This window comes from Sparus aurata, chromosome 2, assembly GCF_900880675.1.
Source record: "Sparus aurata chromosome 2, fSpaAur1.1, whole genome shotgun sequence".
Taxonomy (NCBI): domain Eukaryota; kingdom Metazoa; phylum Chordata; class Actinopteri; order Spariformes; family Sparidae; genus Sparus; species Sparus aurata.
In genome coordinates, this window is record NC_044188.1 from 29,389,518 (window position 1) to 29,414,908 (window position 25,391).

Below are 25,391 nucleotides of genomic sequence, written 5' to 3' on the forward strand. Positions count from 1 at the left end.
TGTCGATGGCGAAAGAAAAATAAGGATTCCTGAGACGTGAATCAGGTACTTTCATCTTCGATGGTCAAGACGAAGAAATCCTAACAGGTTCGTCTGACAGGCTGGCTGATGTAACCAGGGACAACATCACGGTACGTGTGCCGCATAAATCTCACTCAGGGACACATGAAAGGTGAATTAAGCAACAAATGAACCGTGAGTGGAATGAAAGATTTGATCCCCCCCAAACACTCCAGTTGTCTGCTGACTGCTGTAAGTGTCAGAATCAGAATACTTTAATAATCCCAGGGGGAAATTATTTTTGTTACAAGCTCCAGATATACAAGCAACATCTATTAAGAACAAAATATAAATATATATGGATATATATAACTATATATATATATATATATATATAACTATATATATATATATATATATATATATATATATATATATATATATATATATATATATATATATATAAAAGATCCTTATATATAAATAGACCCTTAAGTTAGACACCGATCCGAACTTCAGATTCCATTGCTATGGGTCAGTGACTTGGAATTAGAAGGCTACTTGGAAAACAGTTCATTTAAAGGAGCTGTCTGTAAGAATAGTTGATTTTTGAGTGTCATTCCCAACTCGTCAACAACTGTTGCATCGGGATTGCAGGTCAAAAGTCAACTTTCCTCACAATTAGCACCTTTTAAGCTGCAAACCTGCGAGGTGAGAGAGACTGGGGTCGTTCAAGCATTACCTCTTGCTGCCACGTGGCGCTGATAAAATTCAAAGTTTCCTGCGCAAAGAGTTATCACGGAATATAATTTTATCGTCTTATATTTTTTCGGTTGTCTAAAAACACCTGCTTAAAAATGACACAGCAGAACACGTTCCTGGCCCTAAAAAATGATTTTGAAGTATTCCAGTAAGGATTTATTTCGACCAGAGGTCACAGAGCTGTCGTTTCTTAATTGACATCCGTTCCAGCACAGACAGTCGTAAACGGCTGACCAGCATCATCCAATTTGTGTATCTTTGCTCTGGCTTCCTCTGTGCCAAAAACCTGATTTTAAAATATTGCTATTGATCTACAAAGCGCGGGTTTCTGACCTCTCAGATCTGAAACACGCTCCCATAAACCTTGAGCACTGATCCACTCCCTTTAAATCATTGTTATCCTATTTACATTTGGTTAAATTCATTCATATCTGATTTTTTTTTCACATTTGATCAATTTCCTCCAGATTCAGCCTATTTGCGCTATAAATTATCATCACTGTAACAGTGCACTTTATCCTCTTGAACCTCACGTTACGCATACTTTTCTTTTCTACCTCAGTATGCTATTTTTTATTTTATAACCACTTAAGCATTTTATTGTATTTAATATGTTATTGTTTTTTGTATATTGTATATAGTACTTTATTGTTTCTATATTTGCTCTTATATTTTGATTGTATTTGTACTTAAATGTACCCGCTGCTACAATAACCTAATTTCTCTTCAGGGATTAATAAAGTTATCTATCTATCTATCTATCTATCTATCTATCTATCTATCTATCTATCTATCTATCTATCTATCTATCTATCTATCTATCTGTTTTGTTTCAGGTGCTCCACACATACACCTTTACTTTCTGACAGCCCTGGTTTATGTAATTTACAGGACACGTTCCTTGTATCTATCTATATGGTATTTATACAATATAGTAAAGAGACATAACCTTGTAAAGTTCCAAATATCAGAAAAGAGTGCGAAGATGACGTAAGAAGTGTGGAAGTGTAAACTTGGCTGGTGTCAACACTTTCATGTTTAACCCCAGAAGGTGGGCCGTCGCTCCAGGCACAGGCTACACACACGGGAGAATTTCCAAGACAATTACAATCATTTGATGAAACATTTGATGTGACAAAACTGGTTTTGTGCACTCACACCTGTTTGTGTTTGCCTGTGCAGCCTGGAGGCTAGACAGCATGTCAGGCAGCACAAGACTTCTGTTTTGTTTTCTTTTTTCTTCCAGCAGCTGCTACCACAGTGCCATTAAGCAAGGTATTTACCCCTTGCAGCCGCACCAGTGGAGCGAGTAAACTGTGTGAAAATTCAGTGGCCGAGGTGCAGCTAAAGCCTCGGAACCGTGGAGAGAAAGTTCTTTATGGCGCCATAAATGTGGCTGCAGCAGCAATAGTACAAGCCTAAAGAAGCGTTTTATGGCGCTGTACAGAGCTCGTGTGTATATACGGTCGGTTAAACGCTGTAAATCCTCGTTTTAATGCTGTGATTTAAGATGTCAGTTCAGTCGTTCACAGCAGAGGGCAGCAGTGATAAAATATTGATGAGCCTTCCCTCTCTGCCTCTCTGGTGTGTTCAGAGGAGTCCCCACCACACACACACACACACACACACACACACACTGTGATATCTACTTGTGTATTAAACATATTGAGTTGGTTTTGACTTCTTAATTAAGAATCCCTGATTCTGTAATTAAGTCGAATTTTGAGGTACTTCTGCTTTACTTTAGTAATTCTGTTTTACGTCCCTTCGGCTCTACTTCAGAATGAAAATACTCCACTAGATTTAGTTCCTAGTTACTTTACACATCCAGATTAGATAACACTCGATAAAGTCCATCATTAATAAATGGTTAATTTATTCATAAATAGACCTGATTTAATTTTTCTTTTCACTCTTGACAAATGCTTCATAAACCATTTATTAAACAACTAGTTATTGTTAAGTCTAAACTGATGTTTATACTTCTTTGTTAATGGTTAATAAATAATGTGTCGGTCATCTTGACGGCCATTATAAAGTTGCAACTGATGTTTATAAACCTTTACATCAGCTTAATAAATGGTTTATAAAATGTCATTTTTTTTTGTTAATGTCAAATAATTATGAATTAAAGTTTAATCAAGTGTAGATTTACCTCTTATTAATGATGGTTATGGTTAAACTCAGATTATAATTAGACATTATTATTATTATTATTATAAAACATTTTATCAATCAATGAAATAGGATAAATTAACCTACACAGCTGTATATAAAGTAATTGATCATTTAACATTTTAAACAATTTTAGTAATCTATCAATGATTATAATTGAGTATATATATATATACGTATATCATATATCATTGTTTGAAATGAACAGTTCTGCATAGTAAGTCTTCTATTTTTGGCACTTGTGTTGTTTCACTGAAGCAGAATTGTGAACGCAGGACACTGATCTGATCCTCTACATGACCTACAAAGCAAACAGGACCCTCAGCGAGAAGACTGTCTGTCTCCGCATAGTTACTATAATCGTCCTTCATAGATTCATAGAAGAATTGATTTCAAAATCCTGCTGTTGGGTTATAAAGCACTGAATGGTTTCGGGTCCAAACAACATTTCTGATCTGCTGCCACGTTCTGAACCATCCAGACCTCTGAGGCCGTCAGGTACAGGTCTGCTGTCAGTCCCTAGAGTCAGAACTGAACACGGAGGAGCAGCGTTCAGTTATTATGAGCCACATATCTGGAACAAACTCCCTTAAAACTGCAGGTCTGCTCCGACTCTCACCTCAGCAATGTTAATGAGCAAGAATGTTAATGTCACTGCACTGTGACTTTTGTTTTCTAGTCTAGTCTCTTTTTAACCTTTTCTATTTCAGCCTTCTTTCTTGTTTCTTAACTTGTTTTAATGTTTTTTTCTTGACGTCTTCTTACTTGTTTTTAATGTATTTTAAATGCAAATTTTTGAATTTCTTTTAATATAATTCTGATCCTCCTGTAAAGCACTTTGAGTTGCCTTGGGTCTGAATTGTGCTATACAAATAAACTTGCCTCGCCCTCATGCCTGTCAGCGGGTCGATTAAGTCATAAGACTTTATCTGAAGTATCTCATGACGGGGTGTTAACAAGTGTTGCATGTTACAGTGAACTGAGGAGGCTTACAGCCTTCAGAGAGGAGCTGCTCTGCACCGGCGGTACAGTATCAAAACAAAGTTTACGTTTTTGTCCACAGGGGGGCCACGATCAACAAAAAAATTGAAAGTTCCTCTTCTTAACTTTTAGTGAATTGTCTTGAGTGCTTCTTCCAAACCTGCTGAGCACCACATGGTGTTGAATAGAGCTTGAAAAAGAAAAAAGAACAATAGAAACAGAGAAATGCAAAACACTCATTGAGGCTTTTTAAATGCAAGTAGTATTACAGTGTGTGTGTGTGTGTGTGTGTGTGTGTGTGTGTGTATGTGTGTGTGTGTGTGTGTGTGTGCGTGTGACAGATGAGGCCTGATGACTGAAACACCTGTTTTCACGCTACACCTCTACTGTCAATACATAACAAATGTGTCTGTGTTGCCTGTGTGTTGTGTGTGTGCTCGCAGTGTGTTGTTGTTGTTGTAATGTCCTCAGTGTATTTAAAAAAAAACGTGCCAAGTTTTGAGTTTTGCTAACATGTTCTATCGTTAATGCTTTGGTTTATAGAAAATGAAATAAAAGGCAGCAAGAAGTTTGCTGAAATTGTCAGGAAACCTCACGCTGCTCTTTTCCTTCACACACACACACACACACACACACACACACACAAAGTTTATTCCCCCTGTTTCTCGCTGCAGTGTGAAACATAAATAAAGAATAAATAACCCCGGTCACACTAACACTCCTCTCCTCCCTCTCGGACTCATTACATCCTTTCCCTCGTCTTCTAAACCAACTTCTTCCCCCTCAAATTAACTTCTGTGTTTTCTCCTCTCACCTCTGCAGGATCGCCCTCATGACACCATCCGCATCATTATGACTGATGTTTTTCTTCCTTCATTTGCATTAGTTTTCCCTCTGATGAACTGAGGAGTCATTATTTCACTGAACTGCGTGATCTCCAGCCTCGCATCTGTTATCATCAACACCTTTAACTTTAAAAACACTCCCCGATCAGCCCCTCTGAACAGCTTCATTTGTTTGAAATCACATCCGTGCTTCCATCCCACACAAGCTCATCTTGACTGTATTTGAGACTCCACGTTTTGAAAATACACCAAATATTTCAAGTCACATTTTACACAGTTTATGAACAATACATGTAGATTGCCTCCGTTCTATGTACTTCTGTATGTGACAGATGTGGTGTCTTGGGTATCTAATTGACTTAAAGGGGCGATATGTCATTTTGATATGTAATTTTGTTCAAAACATTCAAACGTCATTCATTGTCAAAGTGTGAATTAATATTAGTTTTGCCAGTATGATGTACTGTATGTGTTGCAGAGATATCTTTTGAAGGTAGCATGCTAACCAGCTACCCCCGGCCCATCTCGGTCCAAAGCTGTTGCACTAGTGGCATAAACATTAATGACCACTCCGCTGACACTCATAACTAATTTTTTTTTTTTTTTTTAATTCAGAGTGGTACATATAAATACTTAAAATAAGTGAGCTGGACTATTTCTTGTTGGGTCACAGTGTCTCCTGGAGTGTTTCTGTCTTGAGGGATCTGTGAGGAGCTTTCCATCCAGCATAATCTGCTGCAATCAGAAGAATATAAAGATAAGTAAAGAACAGAGAGCTAAACACCAGATGAGAACTGAAAGAAATTGAATACAGTTTGACGCCCATGTGAAATATTAGAGTGGGGTGTTGTTCCTTGACCACAAAGAAGATAAGGGACCAGAGTCCAGTTCATTACATTGCATATAACTCTGATTTCAAGTCAGTCACAATGATAAATGATGTGATGAATAACTCATCAAAGTTGTGGTCAGACGCTTCACATCAGTAACAGACAGCACAGAGATCTGAGGCGGTGTGTCAGGATATGTGACGATATGTTGGCTCACAAAAACAACATCCTACAGCAGACAGGAACTTGTATTTGCATATGAATTGTTTGCATGTGTCAAGTATTTGATACTGTTCAAGTAACCCGCACACACACACACACACACACACACACACACACACACACAGGCTGGTATATGTATCATGCTCATTCACAGGCTGCCACAGACCGCAGTTCAAAATGCTTAACCTTTGACCTCCAGTACTACACACACACACACACACACACACACACACCTCCCTGCTGGACTGATAATGTGTTTCCAACATGCCTTCAATGTGCACACACACACTAAGTTCTCTGTGCCTCTCGGGGAGGTCAGCAGCGCTGTCAGGCAGCTGGTCTTAGGTGTAATACCATGTCTGGGCCAGCAGAGTGCAGTAGCAGATGTGTGTGTGCACCCGGGTATGTGTGTATTGGAAAGAATTGGCCTTTGGCAATGTGTGTGTTCCTCATTCAGGAGTTTGTACATGTCTACATCTATGAATATGTGTTTATGTTTCAGTCTATCTCAACTCTCTCTCTCTGTGTGTGTGTGTGTGTGTGTGTGTGTGTGTGTGTGTGTGTGTGTGTGTGTGTGTGTGTGTGTGTACATGAGGAGGTATGTCAGGGACAAATCATCACAGAGCATATGTGGTAAGAGGGAAAAATGGAAGGAAAGGAAAGGAAAATAAGGGAAGGAAGAAAGGGAATAAAAGGAAGGAAAGAAAAGGAAAGGAAGGAAAGGAAGAAAGGTAAAGAACAGAAGGAAAGGAAAGGAAAGGAAAGGAAAGGAAAGGAAAGGATATATGGTGTGAACAGACAGAGGAAATGAAAAGATTGGAGGCGAAAGGATATAATGAAGAATGATGAATGGAAAAAAGGGCAGAAGATGGGGAAGGGAATCACCGAGTGTGAAGAGGCCAAGTCAAAGCAAAGGAGAACGAGAAACCAAAGGCAAAGAATTAAGTCGGGTCAGTCTGGCTTGTCATCCTTCTGTAATCACAATTCCATGTGTGAAACAAAAAGAAACAGAGAGACAAAGAAAGTGGAAAAGTAATAAAAAAAAAACAAGAAGCAGGGATGAAAAATGAAGATATAAACGCAGAGAGGAAAGCAGCTGGATAGTGCCGGCATCCAAAACAAAACCACAGGCATCCCCTCTCTTTACCAACATCTTTTTTATTTTGATCCACACCATTCAATAAATACAAAATACAAACCAGCTTCATAACAATGATACAAAACTTCATAAAATATTACTTAATTTGAAACAGAAACAGGAACAACCAAAGCAGAGAAGTCATGAGATCAACAGAGGTGAAGGCAAAGCTCATGTTTGTTTAACAAATAACAACCAGCCTCTCTGCCAGTGACGGCGCTGATCCTGATGCCTACACAACTGAACCTAAGTGGAAATATCGTCTTACAGCCATTAAGCGTTGCAAACTGGCTGAATAGTTGGAAAACAACACTGTTTTTCCAGCGTTTGTACAGTTTCCGATGCTGCCTCGCCACCCAGGAAGTTTATTGTGATTCTGTATTGCTAATTACTTGTACTTCACTGGTAAAAACACACACACACATTCGCACACATACACATTCACACAGATTTAAACAACACTTTCCTCTCTATCCAGTGAGAGCGGTGAAGAGCTGCAGTAGCTATGGCTGCACTTCAAAGAGAAGCCCTGTCAATGAAACACAGCCTGCACAATCCGTCGGTCCAGTTCTGTTCTGCCAACACTGGACCAACAGAAAAATAATCCCATTGAACGGCTGTGTAACACATATGTACATCTACACATTTTCTCCTGTTTTTTTACAAAAAATAACAAAAAAGACATTTCCAGGGGAGAAAACGGAAGGCAAGAAGCAGAATGCAGCAGGTTTGTAAAGTCTGGTTGGTCCTCTTCATAGCTTTATCCCTTCACTTAACGAGTCTTTGGAAAAAAATTATGTTTTAGTATTTCTCCGTCTTTGCTCTTCACTGCTCATTACAATCCTGAAGCTGATAACAGGGTGGGTGTGAGGTTGAGGGGGGAGTGGGCAGACCCAGTGTGCAGCTCTGGGTTTGGGTCCATCAAGGACAAGGTAGGGGTTCAATGGGTAGAGGAGATCAGTGTCTCAAGGTTCGCCGTTTGTCCGGAGCCTTTAGGTCATCTTCCTCTTTGGAATCTGAGGAGAACACAAACATCTTAGGATCTTAGCGTCTTTTGGACCCAATCAGTAGTACTACCATCATTGTACTATGTTAGACTGACAGGGCTTGAGGTTTTGACACTTGAATATTGTTTCTCTATTTAATAGCTTTAAATCAAAGCTTCAAATGACCGAAAAAAAAAATCACAGCTGAAAGCCAAACACATCTTTAGCAGGTAACTAACTTTTTAAATATATAGCCCCAAGTGGAGTTTTGTGTGTGTGTGTGTGTGTGTGTGTGTGTGTGTGTGTGTGTGTGTGTTTGTGTGTTCATGTCCATTGCTCACCAAGGCATTCAGGACAGCACGCACCCTCTATGCGGGTGATGTTGGTGCAGGTCAGTACTGGACACTGCTTCCTCTGACACTTAGTCACACCATGCTGTGGAGAATAAGAGAGTAAGATGGAGGGTTGGTGAAAAGACGCACAAAATGTAGAGGCACAGGTGAAAGAGGCAGACGGAGGTACAACGGGAATGTACACCACAGTGCAAGATGGGGAGGGAAACTCATCTCATGCATCGTAGTGCCAGATCACAGTGCTAATTCCATCATGACAGGAATGTTAGGATGTGAGGAAGCACAGACTATGGTTTTGTTAGAGTCTGCATACTGAATCAGAAACTGTGCAAACAGGCCAGCTGTGCACCAATTCCTGGGGGGAAAAGCTCCTCAGCTGCCGAGTGCTCCACTATGTTAACAAGCTTGTGTGCGGCTCAGGTCGCATTTTTCCTGTTTGAACCCGACCGAGTCTGAGACAGTAGTAACTGAGGCTATTTCAAACCATTTTTAATGAACTCTAATGAGCTATCTTTGAGTCAATTTCATAATCAAACATTGGCAGCCACAATACTTACATCACACCAGCAATTGATGCACTTCATCTCCCCGACCAGCGGTACCCAGGGATGCCAGTTGTCACTGTTCTGGTAATAGTTCTTGCCAAACTTGCAGTGTCTCGGGCCATCTGCCTGCATCATGTCGGTGTGTTCCAGGCCTGCAGGAGTCTTCTCCTCCTCTGGACACTCCTTACAACAGTCGGAGGGATTGCGTCTGATGGGATGACTGCAGGTCAATACCGGACATGTCACTTTCTCACAGTGAACCTCCCCTGAAGATCCCTGTGGACATAATGTAGCACCAGCAGCAGGTTAGCAGTGGTTACTTCTTTTCTAGCACAAAATGTAGCTGACTTATTACTTTTTTCCACATAAACAGCTTAATAGTCTGAATTTTCCCCAAGGTTGAACTGATGAGAAATGTATTCATGCCTCAGTTTCTTTGGAGTCCAACACGAGATAAATGATCCATTAAGAGCTTTTGGGAAAGTACATCCAGCCAGATGTGAGTGGGTTTATTGATGTATGTTTTACCTTGCAAGTGCAGACAGCGCATTTAATGTAGCCAAAGGGAGGTACAAAGGGATGCCACGTGGTTCCTGGGGCGTGCATCTTCTGGTCTCCTTCAAAGTAGCAACCTAAGAGAAAGGAAACAGAAGAAACAAGGTTACTGAGGACAGTCAGCAAGAAAATGTCTAAGAAAGTGAAAAATTCAGCTGTAGAAACAGTATGTAGCAGGGAAACACACAGTACAAAAGAAAAAGCCTTCAAAGAAAAATCAAAACAGGAAAAAAAAAAACAAAGAGAAGGAGAGCAAAGCTCAGTCAGAGACAGGAGAAGTAGTACCTACCTTCAAGAAGTTCATCCACCCTCTCTGGAGCTTTCATGTCCTTGGGCTCTTTCCTCTCTGAGCAGGAAAAAGGAAATGGAGATATAAAAACAGAATTAGTTTCCAACTTTATGATTGTTCTGGGGAGCACTTTGGGAATGGACTCAAAATAATAAAATCTGCACACAAACAGGGTCTCAAAGCAGCATAACCACACAAGGAAAAAACACCAAAACATTCATTATTCTCATGTACAAGAAACAAAATGTTTTCATCTCACCATCACAGATCGGGCAGCACTTGTCCTCAGGCTGAATAGTTCTAGAGCAGGTCAACACCGGACAAATGACTGGGTCGCAGATCACAGTTCGCTTCTACAGAAAGCATCCAGAGAGACGACAAGGAGTAAGTATTATTTATCACATCCTTACAAGCAGTTATTTCTTCCCAGCTTTCATATTTCAGTGCAAAAAAAACCCCTCCTTGTATATGAAACCTTCAAAGAGCTCTTTAGCAAACACATTTAATTACTGCCTCTGTGTTTCCAGTCTCTACCTGGCAGCTGCAGGAGAAACATTTGTCATAGTTGGGGGTCCAGCGGGAGCCGTGAGCGTGGTGCTGGTTCTCAAAGAAGCAGGTATGGGGGTCATTCTTTAGCTCCTCAGGGTCCTTCACAAAGAGGTCATCAAACTCAGCCTCCTCCATGCCCCCCCTGGTCCCAAATTCACAGTTGTTTGGCACATGGACCTGGGGAGAGGAAATGTGTGGGGAAAAGAAGGGATAGATGGAGGAGGAGGTAGATGAATGGTTGGGTAAAATGGGTTGAGATGAAAGAGAGGAAAATGAAAGAGAGGCAGAGAAAAGAGAAAAGGGTGGTTAGGACATTAGAGAACTGTTGGCCAAACCTGACTCAGGCTAACTTGTTAATTGTTCCTTAATGGAGCGTTTCTGTGCTCCTAAGCAGATGGCGGTTTATGTGTTGGACCTGTTTGCTATTAAAACAGCTGAAACCTGTTGTTTTGTGTGTGTGTGTGTGTGTGTGTATGGGTGTGTGTGTCATCACTTTCTCTGTTAGTACCTGGCAGCCTAAAGGCCCTATCAACATCTACACCTGCAAGGCCACAAATAGGTTTGTGGGCCACTGTGGTCTTTCTAAACCGCAATAAAACTTTTACTCTTTAACACAGTCTCTCGAGGCAGACAGCACCTGCCTGTGAAAGTGTGTGTTTGTGTGGGCTGCTGAGTGCTAAGTGAGCAATCACACAGCCACATAACCACTCAGATATTGAAAGGAGGACCCAAGGGCTCTACTACACACTCTTCTACTTCTTTTCAATAACCTTATCATTTATACTACTTTGTCTATTCTTTTTTTCAATGTCATTAGTTTATCTTACTTGTATAAATGTTGCAAAAGCTAACTTCTAATTTAAACAGATATTGCATGCATGCACAAAGTGATTTTTGTGACATTTCTTAGAGGCATTTTCTGACTGGAGTCCACATCTGGCAAAAAACAGCATAATGATTATTCAAAGATGTTATCAGTGTAATATTTAATTCAAGGTTGGAAATATCTAATATGGTTTATGCCCTTACTGTTTCTGTTTTATAATAATTTAACTTTCAGAAGGCAAAGTTTGAGCCCAAATTGATTCAATCATTGCCTTTCGATACTCTGGGAGTAGTTTGCCCTGTCAATTTTCTGTATTTAAGCTGCTAATATTCATCATTTTCGGACAAAATTCTGCATCTTTAAATAATTTTCATGCCGAAAATAAATAAGTAGTTTCTTTACATACCCGTCCTCGTATTTCTCCTCTGGGGTTCGTCTTGGTGCTGACCTGGATGAAGGCTGTTCCTTGGTCGAGGTGCTGCAGTAATTCAACACTGATGTCTTTTAACACTCCCTGGGCCTGCGGGAGAGGAGAGTGTGTTGTATGAGTGTGTGTCATTGCATTTTGTGTTAATTTGTACATGTGTGTTTACAATGATGTACCTGAGAGCCGTAGAAGCCGGTCAGCAGCCTCTTGTGAGTGGTGCTGCTATCGTCTATTTCACCAATCTCAGCCAGTCCGTGGAGGTGGGCGTTCACAGTGAGGTCGTCGGCCTTGCTGAGGCCTGCAACAACGATCTCGTATTGCAGGTGACACTGTTTGTTCACTGACACCCAGGCATGGCCGGACGCACCAGTTCTTACTGGTGGAGACACAAAGTGGCCAGCTAGAGGAACTGGCAATTCTGAAAGAAGGGAAAATGGGTGAATGAAGTGTGCATCCCGAGCTTGTAAACAGTATATAGTAAATTTAGACAACAATTCAAGATATTTTCATGTGTATTATGATTTCTATTACCACCCTCCTGTCACTGCCACCCGTGCCCTTCACCTCCCCTACCCTGCTTTCATTTGAGCATACCATATCTGGGTGCCTCCAGGCCATTGTAAAGCAGGGCCTTAATCTGCCCCCTCAGCTCCCCCTCTTGGTTGTGTGCCGTCGCCACATTGATGAACAGCTCATTCTGCAGCAGCATGTGGATGTGTCGAGCCTCCAGGCGACTCCAGCTGCCCTGCGCCTGGCCCGTGGCCTTGTTGTACTCCGGCGTCAGATCATACAGGACGGAGCGCTTGTTGCGCCGTCGAGGCTTCAACTCAATAGTGAGACCAAGGAAGTCACTGGTGAGACCTGCGACCTGAACCTGAAAGAAAGGGACATGGGATAAAAGTTAAGTCCAGTTCTATTGTTAATTCACTGGGATGTTCGAGCTTCACTGTGCTGAATGACACAAAGTGTGGGACAAGGCTTTTTGCACATTCATCTAATGAAGGGGAAATAGTTCTCTATGGTCACCTCAGTCTGACAGGAGAACATACAAGCATGATTTTATGACATCATGACTTCTTTGGAAGAAGAGCTGCGAATACTAGTTGACTAATCAAGTACCAGGAAAATAATTCCTAAGTATTTTCATGATTTATTCATTTATCACTTCACTTTAGTGATTTTTCAAGAAAACTGTGTTAGTTGCAACATTTGCTCGTTCATAAATACTGTAATACAACGTTTTGTGGAAAAATCATATCAGACGAATTACTCTTTTTAAAAATATGTCTTTAAACATGCCTGGATGGGATTTTTAATTAAACGTTATTTGTTTGTACTGAGGTTTTGTTTGATCTTAGATCAGCTTGATTTGATGCCAATGAAAGGGGAAAATTGTACTGATAAAGATGTTTATTATCTTTTGTGACTATAATCCCAATGCCACTTACAGTGTTAAACTACAATCAACAATATAAACACATATGAGAACAAAATATGTTTTTATCTTAACTGTGTAATGCTGCAACTGTGACATGTATCATAAAAAAGTCAAACAACTATCTCCGCCTTACCTGGTAGTCCAGTGTGCCATTATCGTGGAGGAAGAAGACACCAGATCCCACACCTCCTGTCTTCCCTGGGGTCAGTGCATCACCACTGGACATCACACTTTGAATAGCTGTGCCAGACAAAGACAAATTCATATCAATGATCCACGTTAGGGCACATTCCTGCATAGATGACTTATCTAAAGCCATCACTGCTCCCCTCTGAGTTTCCCTCCCTTAACTATAGTAGAGCCTGACAGCATGCAAGATGAGGCAATGATTTTTGTCATGTTAAAATTTGCTCGTTGGCTGAGGAAGGGAGAGGAAGGGGGCTACATTACATTCCTTCACGTGCTGTAACCACACACACATAGAAGCCACATACCCATAATGTCATTCCTATCCCAAGAGAGTCATTTAGGGGACAGATTCAATTGAACCGCTAATCAGGAGTGTGTGTCGTGTAATTGTCTGCTTGACCAGGGGCCAAAAACATACATGTTGCTGCACTGTCTGGCACACATTCACACACACACGCACACACACACACACACACACACACACACACACACACACACACACACACACACACACAAATCCACCCAAGGTTAAGCCTTAGAATGAGGTAACCCTTGTTGAATGCAGCAGGCTTAGAAAAAATTCGCTGAGAGAGGACAGGAGGGAATATGTAACAGAGATGGATGAGAAAAGTGAAGAGACATTTGAAAACGACATGAGGCAGAAAAAAGCCAGACAGGAAGAATGACGGCAAAGATGGGACATGGTTGAGGAGAGAAGGGAGAGACTGACAGAACGAGTGGAGAGCAGGAGCGAGAAGGGGGAGAAAGGAGAGGGAGAGAGGGAAAGGAGCGTGTTGGGTTTGAATTCTTCACTCATAACGTCAAGCTGTTAATCACAGTGCTGGAACACCAGCATAGAAAGTCAGGTCCAGCAGACTGTGACCTTGGCAGAACCACTGTGTGTTGGTGTGTAAGAACATCCTGATGTATGTTTGTGTCTGTTTCTGTTCATATAGATTAGTGTCTTTCAAAGTGTCTTCAAGTGCCTGACACCATGGTGTTCGATGACCATGCATGTGTCCCATGAAAAGACCATGTGTGCATGCTTGAACGGTTTTAGGGCTGTCCACAACATTCCTTAAAACTCTTTCTTTGTGTCTCTCACAAACACACACAGGCAGACATGCATACACAGTCTTGGTGGGCCACCAAGCCCAATAAACATGGTTTTCCCCCAGCGATAAGACTTGAAAGGATGGAAGCGAAAAGAAAGAGAACGTATTTATAGAGGAGAATGACAAAAACAGCCACAGATGGACAAGCACAAACCAGCGACAACAAAAACACATTCTTAGCAACCTCAGTGTTTGTTGCCTCTGCAGAGTTTCACCTCACTGAGAGAATGTGAGGAGAAACATGAAGGAAAGATGATTTCATCTCATCTGTTTAAAGGTGTTAGACTGTAGGGGGGATACTTACTGTCACAAGATTTCCTGCCGGTGATGAAGCCAGAGATATGCTGGGGATCTTGATCCTCAGTTGCCACTGCGATCTCCAGCTGACCACGGGATAACCAAAACAGTTCGCGGCTGTTCAGGTCTGTCAGCACCTCAGCAAAGTCTGGATCCTGCATGGATTCAATAGTTTGGTCAACAAGTGAGTAAGTATAAAATCCCATTGTAAATGAAAATGCCATGTTATGCCATTAAGATCTTATTTACATGATGATAAAACAACTCTGACAGGCTACCAAAGCAACCAAACCCCAACTGCTTCAGACGACAGACAGACTGGTGACATGTTTCCAACTAAAATGAAATTATCCCCTCAGTCTACACTAAACAAAGATGAAATGAGTTTAGAAAGCAAAACAGATCCCAATATAAGATCAATTCAGTAATCACAAAGGCACCACAAAGTCAGGAGTCAGTAAGGACACAAACCGTTACGTTATCCTAAAAACACATGATTTTAAATCAGCCGACTCAGAAGTGCATATTTACACCCTGGGCAAAAAATGTGGCTTGCATTGCCTTAACACGTTTCATATTGATCGACATTTAATTTCAAACAGGCAGCTTGGACTCAAAGAAAGCAGGGGGAGTCACTCAGGACGTTGAGAAATGTGGGATTAATAGGACAGATGTACGAGCGTGTTGAAGAAATGTTACTTTTATGACCCCAGGGCCTCAGTTCAATATAAATATACATGTACCATAAATCCACACAGTGAGGAGCCAAAACAGAGTGGGAAAAGAAAGGAGGCTGAATCGAGGGAAGGTGGCTTATGTTGGGGAGATTTAATGGATAGAATAATGAGAGGGAAGCAGGGTGCAAAAGGTTGTATTGGGGTAAATCAAGCAGAGCAATAACATTGTCTGGATTACTGGTCCAATAAAAAATTATTCAGCACACATTTAATAGTCAGACGTGTTTGCTTGTGTATGTTTAGAAATAAATAAAAGCTAAAAATCAAAGATGTCTGTTTTTTGGTCTGTTACTCAGCTAAATTTGAATGAGTCAGAGGTTTGGGTTTCAGTATCCAGCCCAAGGACACTCTTTGGGGTCATGCGGCAGTTGCTGAGCTCCAACTTTTCACATATTTTTTCACGAACAGTCTCTCTCACCACTCGACACAGAGAGGCGCATTGGACCCTTCACGCAACTCCTGGCAGAATTCAAACCAGACCCGCCTTTCATCACTCCTCTTCCTCCCTCCATCCATCTCAGCCCACAGACCACTAACCACTGACATGTGTGAGGAGTGTGTACGCGCTCCATCCTCTCTACCCTCCCCTCTTTCCTTTGTGTCTCTCATCCCTCGCGCACATCTGTCTCCTACGAGGGCTCCTCTTGCAGACTTTCTCTCTGCTCTTGTTTTCCCCTAACTCTTCCACTCCATCCATTTTTCTTGTCATGTCTCAGAGTAGTTAGCTGTGATCAGAGTGGCGGCAACAACAGCGTTAGGATGTGGTGAGCAAACCACATCCGTCTCCAAGAGAAGGGGTGGGGGGGGCACCAGAAGTGTGAGTGTGCGGCTGTGTCATATGTTCCTAACAGGGCTGCTGCTGCTCCAGTCAACACTTAATTTACCTACTTTCACAGATAACGCTTTTCCCTAAAAGGCCCCATTTAATTCTTGTTGAATATTTTCATACTAAATCTGTTAATTCAAAAGTTAAAGAATTTTCATATACAAAGATACAAATATTTGGTGGAAATTGCTATACCACAGACCACATTTAATGTGTTATTACTCACGTGAGATGTGACATTAGCTCGGATCTCTCTCAAGACGTGCTGGCGGTACACAAGCTGGACTCGGATGGGAACCACAACTGGCTCTGAGGAGAAGGACAGAGAGTTTTCTCATCAATGTCTACCATAAATCTTAGGCCTTCAACAGTGGTCCCACTGTTTAGGAACCCTGAAGCATTGAGATGAATTTTGTAGAAAATGAAATGGAAACAGAGATCCTGAAAAAGGATTCTTGTCTCTGCGGTTTGGTTGAACCTGAGGTTTTAGACAGGAAATTAGTTATCAAGGAAGTTATTAGGGAGATGGCAAGCCAATTCAGTCTGTAGTTTTAAAATACTTCTACATCTCAGTGCTGAGCCTCTCCTCCTTCTTTGTCTTGCTTCTCACCTTTGTCTTTGTGTTTGATGAGGCCTTGAAGGATGAGGATGAAGTGGAGGTTATTCTCCGTGTCACTCAGCGTCAACATGGCGATGCCTCCCATGCCTGAATTCTCTTCCTCGGATGTCAGTGTTGAACTGAATGTCTCTGTACACAAGACACATGCACAATACCGTATTGAGTGTCTGCATTCTCTTACAGAACTTCTATACAAATGCTTTTCTGTAAACAAAGCCCATACTCTGTGGTTCCATTAATCCACACAAGGCTTTTTAAGATTACATGAGAACGTATACAATTCCACTTCTTTGTAAATATTAAGTTTATTGTGTACTATAACACAAAGACAAAGGAATACACATGTCTAAAGGAATATAACAAAATACAATAATGAATGATCAGAATGCTAAAATATCCCACACGTACCAGCAAACAGCGCCCTGTGTTTGATGATCTTCCCCTCCACTTCCTCTTGTCTGCTGGTCGATGTTGTCATGCTGATGCGCAACTGCTCAGACTGCAGCTGTCGTATGAGAGGCTTCGCCAGATTCTTCCATACTCCACAGATCTACACAGACACACACACGCAGATAAGCTACGGTATTGTCGCAGTGATGATGCAACTGTACCTGGATATCAAACCATACTCGATCGATAATTTCCAAAAGTTTTCATATAAATATATATACACATACAGATAACACATGTACATCTGCTAAATACATTATGTGATTGCACTCTCATTCCCAGGCTGCAAACCTTCAACATAAAACCACTACTTCTCCCTGAGACTGGAGGGAAGAAATGTGGCAGCGTGCCGACATCTCATAACTTTCAGTTCAGGGGTAATCTCCATTTTAATTAGTGATGCTCTCTGTCTCCCTGCTAAGCAGTGATGTAACATGTTAAAAATTCTCTTTCCAAAAGTTTTCGTCCAGCAAACCCCCCCTCCTTCCTTTTCTGCACTGGAGTGTTTTCTCTAAGGTCTTCTGGTGCTTGACACTGACATTTGTCTAAAAATAATAACAGGCCAATTGCTGTGACCTGTATTTAGGGGGCTCCTGCCTCGCTGAACACAGTGTTCGAGTGTTCGGCTCTGAAATGGAGCGAGGAGATGTATGTATCTTGGCAAGAAATTATGTGTAGTGATCGAGCCAGACCTTCGGGGGTATGTGGACATGTACGCACGGGTACATATCAGTTTACTGATTAATCAGGATAATATCTCGTGAATCTCTGGCCTAATGGTGGTAGTTTCTTCCGGATGTTTTTGAGTGTGTGTTGATGTTTACTGCAATCAGAGTTTGTCATGTTTACAATGAGCCAATGAAGCAAAACAGAAGTGTCACTGTGTATGTATGTGTGTTTCTGTGAGTATGTTTATTGTTTAGTACAGCAGAATGAGTTATGGGAGACCATTCATATCAGTTCTTAAGTTCTCCCTCTCTCAGGAAACACACAGACACACATGTTCACATAATGAAAACAACACTAGCGGAAGGAAGAGGAGATGATTTGCTATTTATGGGATGTCTTACCATGTCTGACTGTCCCGTGGGGACTCTGAACTCAAAAGCAGTGGTCCCATCTGAATCCAGGAAGGTTATTTTACTGGGGCGGTCCATTCTGAAAAGAAGGACATTTCGTGTATAAGGATTATTCGCTGTATTTTCATTTACGTAACTCAAGTCTTTCTGTTTGTTTCTTAATGCTGATGGCACAACAAAAAGGTGGAAAGAGCAGACAGATATTGATGTATTTTAAATTTGAACACACTAAACACTTAAAGTTTGTTATATATCCAGGGAAACAGCTGCAAAGTAGGGCGGTGATCAGAAAAAAACTCTTAGAGCTACAAATTATTTAAGGGAGTAGCTGTGTCAGCTGTCACACTCTGTGTGTTTTACCTCAGGTATGTGATGGAGAAGGCCATGCTGGTTCTGGTCAGAGAGAAGCGAGCTCTTGCAACACCATTGGAGCTGGGCAGCCATGAGTCTGTCACTCCTGTCAACACTGCCACAAAGTCTGCAGGAGAGAATCAGATACTTACTAACGTGTCAAGCAACTTTACAGTGCTTTTAGTATGCTCTGACCTGTGTGTGTGTATTTCCCTATATCTGTGAGTGATTCATGAATGTGAGCCCTGCATTAATGTGCTCTCTGAGACAGGTATAATTATATTTTTAATGTTTTATTAGTTGTGTATAGCCGTGTGTGCTGGCCTAACAAATGTCAGTCAACTTTTTTGCAGTTTTAGGCATGTTGGTGGTCGGTCCAGCTGTCTATGAGTGCTCCTACTCACCAGTGCGGCTCTCTCCAGGGCCCACTTCCTCAGAGCTCAGGTAGGATCGGTCATTGTAAGATTTGTGGAGGTCATCCACCTTCTCTTTGCCCTTCTCGTGGAAATACTCAAAACTGTCCAACACAGAGTCTGTCTGTTTCTTGTCATCCACACCTGCAGAGGGACAAACAGTTACTTGTACTACTACTACAGAACTTGATATTTCATGACCACCTGTAGGACAGCTTTTAATTACACATGCTGAAAAGTACTGTAAATTGTATAGTTAGACTTACTGATAAGATGTACAGAGTTATGTTTTAGAGTTGTATGTGCACAGTTAGTCAGTTGACTTACCTAATGTTAGCTTTCGAATGCTGACCTAAATTATTACCATTATTATGGGATTACACTTTGTGCCAACAGGAAAATATTTTACAGACTAGATATTTCTCTGATAGCAAGACACAAAGCAGCAACAATTAGTCGATGTGTCAAACAAAAGGTAATTAATTGGCAACGATTTTGATAATCAATTAATCGTTTCCTAATTTTTCAAGCAAAAACGCCAAACATTTGCTGGTTCCAGCTAAATGTAAGGATTTGCTGCTTTTCTTTGTCATCACGGCAGAAACGACACATCACAGTCGCAAACAAACGTGTTTTCTAACATCTGAAGAACAAGAGTTGAAGCACCGCTGCAACACAACGGTACTTCAATATGATGCTGTTGTGACCCACATTTTACTTTTACATAAAAGAAAATTGCAGCTTCCGACTAAATGATTAATTGTTAAAATAACTGGCAGATTAATCGATAATGAAAAATAATCTTTTGTTGCAGCCCAATATTAGCAGTAGCAGTATTCTGGTTTCTAATAAAAGAGACTTCTAGTGTCTGCATTTCATTATCTGGGAAGATACACCAAGTGAACCCAAGCATTTCAAAACACATTCTGCTACATCATTCCTTAAAGTCTGGTGCACAGATGCGACTTTACTGTTGGCTGCCCTCCTTGTTTCATTTGATTATTTCTTGAGTACGGAGGAAGAGTGTGAAACGTAAGCAGTCAGAGAGGATCTGTGACAATTCCAGGTTGTGCAAGACAGCTTGAAATTACAGAAGAAAGCGCAAAGATGAGAAAAAGGGAACAATTTGGAGGACATCAGTGACCAGTTTCAATCTACGGCTCACTGTCTTCCTCACTTGCTCTCCCTATCACTTTGTCACGCTCAGCTAGGGGGAACTAACCAGGGTAGTCTCTTGTAGTTGAAGAGCTTAGGAGAACTGTGAGCGAAACTGGCGTGCGATCACAACAATGACCCACTGTCTCACACAAACTGCTGCATCTTGATGTAATGAGGAGACCTCACTGCTTCTCTCCTTCACACACACACACACACAAATATACACAGTGACACATGCAGCTTGCTTGTGCAGGCAAACACAGCCCTACTGACATGATCTTGAGAAAGAAAACCACAAACTGGCTCTTAGTCACCTAAACTTTATTTCTTCAGGGAAGTTTTCTCAGGAGATCGGCTGGACTTTCTGCTTTCTTTTTTGGTGTCTGCTTCACACGCACACACACACACACACACCTAAAAAACTCATCATTCTTCTCTCACTCTCTCCCTCCTCTGCTTCACTGGGCACGCTCAAAGGCTTCTGGGTAGTGTCACTCTCAGCTTTCCTCACTTATAATGTATCCTCAGGTGCACCACATTACAAACACACACACACACACACACACACCATTTTCCATCACTTATGCAAACATACTAGCTGCCTCAGGTGCCAAAGCTAAGACAAACACACTCAACCTTTTCCTTAAAACTTGACCACAACACACACACACACCCACGCACACACACACACACACACACACACACACACACACACAAACTGTCCACACAGTGCTTTACCTTTACTTTCCATTCCATTACAAGACACACAGCGTAGAAAAACACCAAACACTGCTCAATAACAGTGCGGCATGGAGACCCACCCTGTGTGTGTGTGTGTGTGTGTGTGTGTGTGTGTGTGTGTGTGCGTGCGTGAGTGCGTGCGTGCGTGTGTGCGAGTGAGTGTGTGAGCATGCGAAGGGGAGCTCTAATTTCTTTAATAAGGTGGAACTGTGTGCCCAGCAATGTGTAGAGAAGTGGCAATGTGTGAACGAGGCTAAATTGCTGGGTGGTAATTTCAGTTGAGGCTGGTTAGAGAAAATGTCCATTTGACGCAGCTGAATGGAAAATCAATTGACCTGCTCATTGGATCTAACAGCTGCAGTGAAAACCAACTAGTTGACCCAGGGGGGCCAGAGCAAAGAAACCAGGAGTAGAAACAGGGGAAAGGCGGAGATGGAGAGGGAGGAGAGGAAGAAAAATAGAGATATGAATCAAACAAAGAATAAACAAATAAACTATGCAAGAGAAGCCACTGAGAGCAAATCATTTTTGCAGCAATTTTAGCTGTGCTGCCTTGTTTTCTCAGCTGACTATTCCATCCATTGAGGACAGCTAGAATTTGAATCACAAGAAAAAAAAGAGACAACTTCAGATCTGAAAACATTTGAACAGCAGGTGGTGAGATGGGGTCAGCAGATGATTACCTTTGGGGCAGGTTTTACAGCAGTGTCCTGGGAGCAGGATGGGATCATCACAGTCCACGTCTGGGCAGTCCTGTTTGATATTCTTACAGTTGACTTTCCCAAACACCTTGCCACGACGGCTCTTTTGCTGCCAGAGGCAAACCAGAGAAACAGACACGTCAGTCGCTCACCAAATCTCATCGGAAAAACACACAGTAAAGAATTTGGCCTTTCTGAGGCTGATTAAAAATTCATCTGGAGTTAGAGCGAGTTCATACACTGCAAAATTGACAAATGAGAAATCTTACCGGTTCGCAGTGGCACTGAACACAGTGCATGACACCGAAGGGCTCACCCAGATCTGGGTGCCATGTGTCCTCCAGAGAATAGAACCGGCCTCCGAATGAGCATCCTGGAACACAAACACTGCTGATTATATGTGGCTGTTACCAGGGTCAAACATCAGGTAGGAAAATGATGTGATTACATATGAGGTTGTTCTTTTTTTTTTTTTCTTTTTTTTATTAAATGTTGTTAGAGTTCAAGTTATAATTCTTATTTTGTTGATTCTGGGGGGCCCCTTAGGGCAAAGGTGATATGAGCAAACATCCCCACATGTCACCAAGATCTGCCTTGATCTGTCTCGAGTGAAATAAAGAGACAACCTATTTTCACCTCCACCAAGGAGTTTATGTTTTGGCTGGATGATATGTCTACAGGATTACACAAAAACTACCAAACAGATTTCCATGGAGTGTTGATTAAGGATGGGTCTCGGCATCATCTATCATCTATAGATCAGAATAAAGGGATGGATCCAGAATTTCTTTCTCATTTTCTTAAACATTGTGAGATTTGTACTTTCCCTCACTTTTGTTAATTTCTCAGTGGATGATAAACGGATCTTGATGAAAAAAATCTGCTTTGATGATGGCTAAAGAATGTCAAGACTGTTTAGAGCCATACCACTAGACTACAGGGCTGCTTATCCCGAGAGTCCACAATTCACCCTAATTACTTTGAGATAAATAATAGTTTTAATTTCATGACTAATCCGGACTGAATACTCTAAATCTGGTGACAGACATTAGTAAGAATAATCATATTAACTGCACAGACTAGCCAACTGTCTTTCTGATGGTCTTGTTAGATTATATAAGTTATAAAGAGGGATCAGTAATAAATTGAGATGTTTTATAACCAGTCAAAAACTCCTTTTAGTGTGTTTAATTATGGGGGGCACAAAAGAATGTAGTTTGAAAACATTAGCTGACATAAAGTTCTTGATATTTAGTGAGCTGCAAGGATTTAATAAATGTCAGACATTACAATGAGGAATTATGCAGACTTAGTCATTGCACGCATTCTCAAATTTAACAACAAATCGTATTGTATAGCTCACTGCCCAGGCATGTTGGAGATGACCGAAACTTCCTGAATGAGTTTTGGGACTCAACCGTACTTAATGTCCTATCTTAAAAGATTAATTGGCAGGCATGGGAGACATTCAATTTCCCACCAAAATAGTACCAAACATCATCCCTAGCAATATCGTTGCAAGATTGATATTGAGGTATTTGGTCAAAATATAATATTTTATATTTTATATTTATATTTAGTAATATTTAATTTTGTCACCCAGTCATAGCATTTATGAAGTGTTTCAGATGAGATTTCAAAATATCAAGATATATATCATGTATTTTGTTGGAGCCTCAAAATACTACAATAGTATTTTATGGCCTTACTTCCAGCCTTAAAGCAACGTAAGCAATAGGAGGAAAGATATACTGTAAAGTGCATCCAGTTTACAATAAACTGTGTGTAGAGTAAATATTAAGGATTATTACAGTGGAAATCATACAAAGTACGACAGTCAGTCATATCATTTCAAAAGTACCCCCAGATATAAAAAGACTACAGTGCACTCTCAAAGCTGTGAGACAGCATTTTAAAGTCATTGTTTCACTTGAATACCCAGCTTGCTGGAGTAGAGCCATAACAATACAAAACAGATCAGTGTTCTAATATATATGGACTTACACTGTATATTGATGTTAGAGGAGATACAAAATAGCCCTTGGTGTTATTATTACTAATACTGGAATCATAATTGGGTGTCAGTCACAGTGTGTTACTACAGGAGCATTACAGTGATCTTTGGTGTGGATAAATGCCTGCCTCTCAGCAGTGTGTGTGTGTGTGTGTGTGTGTGGTGACTGCTCTCTCTCTCTCTCTCTCTCTCTCTCGTTCTCACGCACACACACACACACACCAAACGTGATGTCACCCCTCGCCAGCTTCACTCGGGCTGATGCCTTTTGCCTTGTCCGCTGTTACCAACCTGGTTCACATTATTCTTTCATTAAAGTGATTTTACTCCGCACTTTAAGCAGTCCGGTTCAGTTAAAGGGAGCCAAACTGTGAGCCTGCCACTTCTGTCGCTGCTGAAATAAATCATCTCGGAGGAGCCAATGCTTGTAATGGAAAGTCGATTGATTACAGTTTCCAACAGTAGAATTACACGTTAAGGCAGGCTGCGGTTAACGTGGAGTTCCCACAGTTTTGAACTCCAGAGTAGTTACCTTGTAAAAACCGCAGTGAGCTTTTGTACGCAGGGGCTTTCACACATGAATCAAATGGCATCCACTGCGGTTATGACTCAGATGTTTGCCGCTGGTTTACACATGAGGCAGCCCAGGGAGTGAGGAACCATTTCAGGGGGAATATGGAAATTCACGAAAATTGGGAATGCATGCCATCGCAGAGGGAGAAGTAAAAGAAGTCGGTTATTTTAGGCTAACTCAGCTTTAAAATTTACTGAGTTCATATTTAAGCTAGTCGGGAGGCTGAACTTGATTTGGCTCGCAGCACAACAACCCAACAGTCGTGGAAAAATATCTGGCAATTTACAGGGTTTCTTGTTTGTCCCAGTGATATATACAGGTCATAGCTACACCACAGCTGCTGGCCTCAAAGTAATACTGTGCACTGTGCAATTCGGCATAGTTGTAATACCAAGTACCAGCATGAATTTGGACTTTTAAATTGTTTGCTAGCCTGACGTTACTTGGCGCTATCTGCTGCCCCCCTTGTGAAATGAAGGGACAACTTTGAAACTCTGAATTGTTAATTAAATGTATAACTACTGCTTGGTATATTTAATGTTAGCCGTACTGACGACAGACTCCTCTTCATTTATCCCAAATTGTACGGTCAGTTTAAAGTCACATGGACACAACATGCCCCTTGGGTGGTCACATTTAAAAATGACAGATATTTGAACCGAGTTTTGCCACAGTGTGACTCTACCCAACTTCTGAATACAGCAAACCCCAACCAGAGGAAAAAAGTTGTTGATATGAAATAACTGGTGACATTAATGTGTAGCTTTTCTTACCTGACAGGCCTTTGGAGGGCAGCGGCTCCCTCTCGGACTGGATGGGCAGAGCGGGAGACTTGAGCCGCGAGGCCGCTCCGGCGTGCAGCCACGCGCAGCTCACGACGCACAGCAAGGAACGGAGCGCGCGGAGGACCAGCATCCCAATCCTCCCTCTGTGTCCGTCTGTCTGTCCGCAAAACGTAAAACTCCCGGTGTCGACAACTTTCTCAGCCCCACCGTCGACTTCAAAGCGACCGACTTGCACACCCTTTACACGCAAGATTCCCCCCTACATCCAAGTGTCCGCTGTTTCAAAGCCTTGTGGGTCTTAATTCATCCAAGTTCTCAGTCAGCCGGAGGTTTACCGTGCGTGTTTCCTCAGTACCAGCAGCCTCTCACTCTGAGTCCCGTCGCTTTTCTGTTTTATAGCCTGCTGCCCTGACAGCTCGGA

The 25,391-nt window shown here is 41.5% G+C and overlaps 1 protein-coding gene across 1 annotated transcript; it reads right to left on the minus strand.

Moving 5' to 3' along the window:
* Window positions 1-6,952: 6,952 nt before the first annotated feature.
* LOC115576231 (chordin-like) lies at window positions 6,953-25,391 on the minus strand. Its single transcript, XM_030408738.1, has 21 exons — window positions 24,959-25,391; window positions 21,867-21,970; window positions 21,580-21,706; window positions 18,989-19,141; window positions 18,594-18,711; window positions 18,225-18,312; window positions 17,113-17,254; window positions 16,696-16,833; window positions 16,312-16,394; window positions 14,530-14,677; window positions 13,055-13,161; window positions 12,078-12,357; window positions 11,660-11,901; window positions 11,463-11,576; window positions 10,216-10,407; window positions 9,941-10,034; window positions 9,682-9,738; window positions 9,366-9,469; window positions 8,850-9,113; window positions 8,281-8,374; window positions 6,953-7,969 (listed from the first exon to the last, which is right to left on the minus strand). The coding sequence occupies exons 1-21, from the start codon at window positions 25,098-25,100 to the stop codon at window positions 7,911-7,913; spliced, it is 2,850 nt and encodes a 949-aa protein (XP_030264598.1). The 5' UTR covers window positions 25,101-25,391; the 3' UTR covers window positions 6,953-7,910.

What these genes read in the sequence shown, in the direction of transcription:
- LOC115576231 (XM_030408738.1), bottom strand. Translation starts at nt 25,100, where the DNA reads ATGCTGGTCCTCCGCGCGCTCCGTTCCTTGCTGTGCGTCGTGAGCTGC. An exon ending in GTGCTGCCCGATCTGTGATG is followed by an intron (nt 9,739 to 9,940) that starts GTGAGATGAAAA and finishes TTTCCTGCTCAG; the next exon opens with AGAGGAAAGAGCCCAAGGAC. An exon ending in GCGCTGTCTGCACTTGCAAG is followed by an intron (nt 9,114 to 9,365) that starts GTAAAACATACA and finishes TTATGTCCACAG; the next exon opens with GGATCTTCAGGGGAGGTTCA.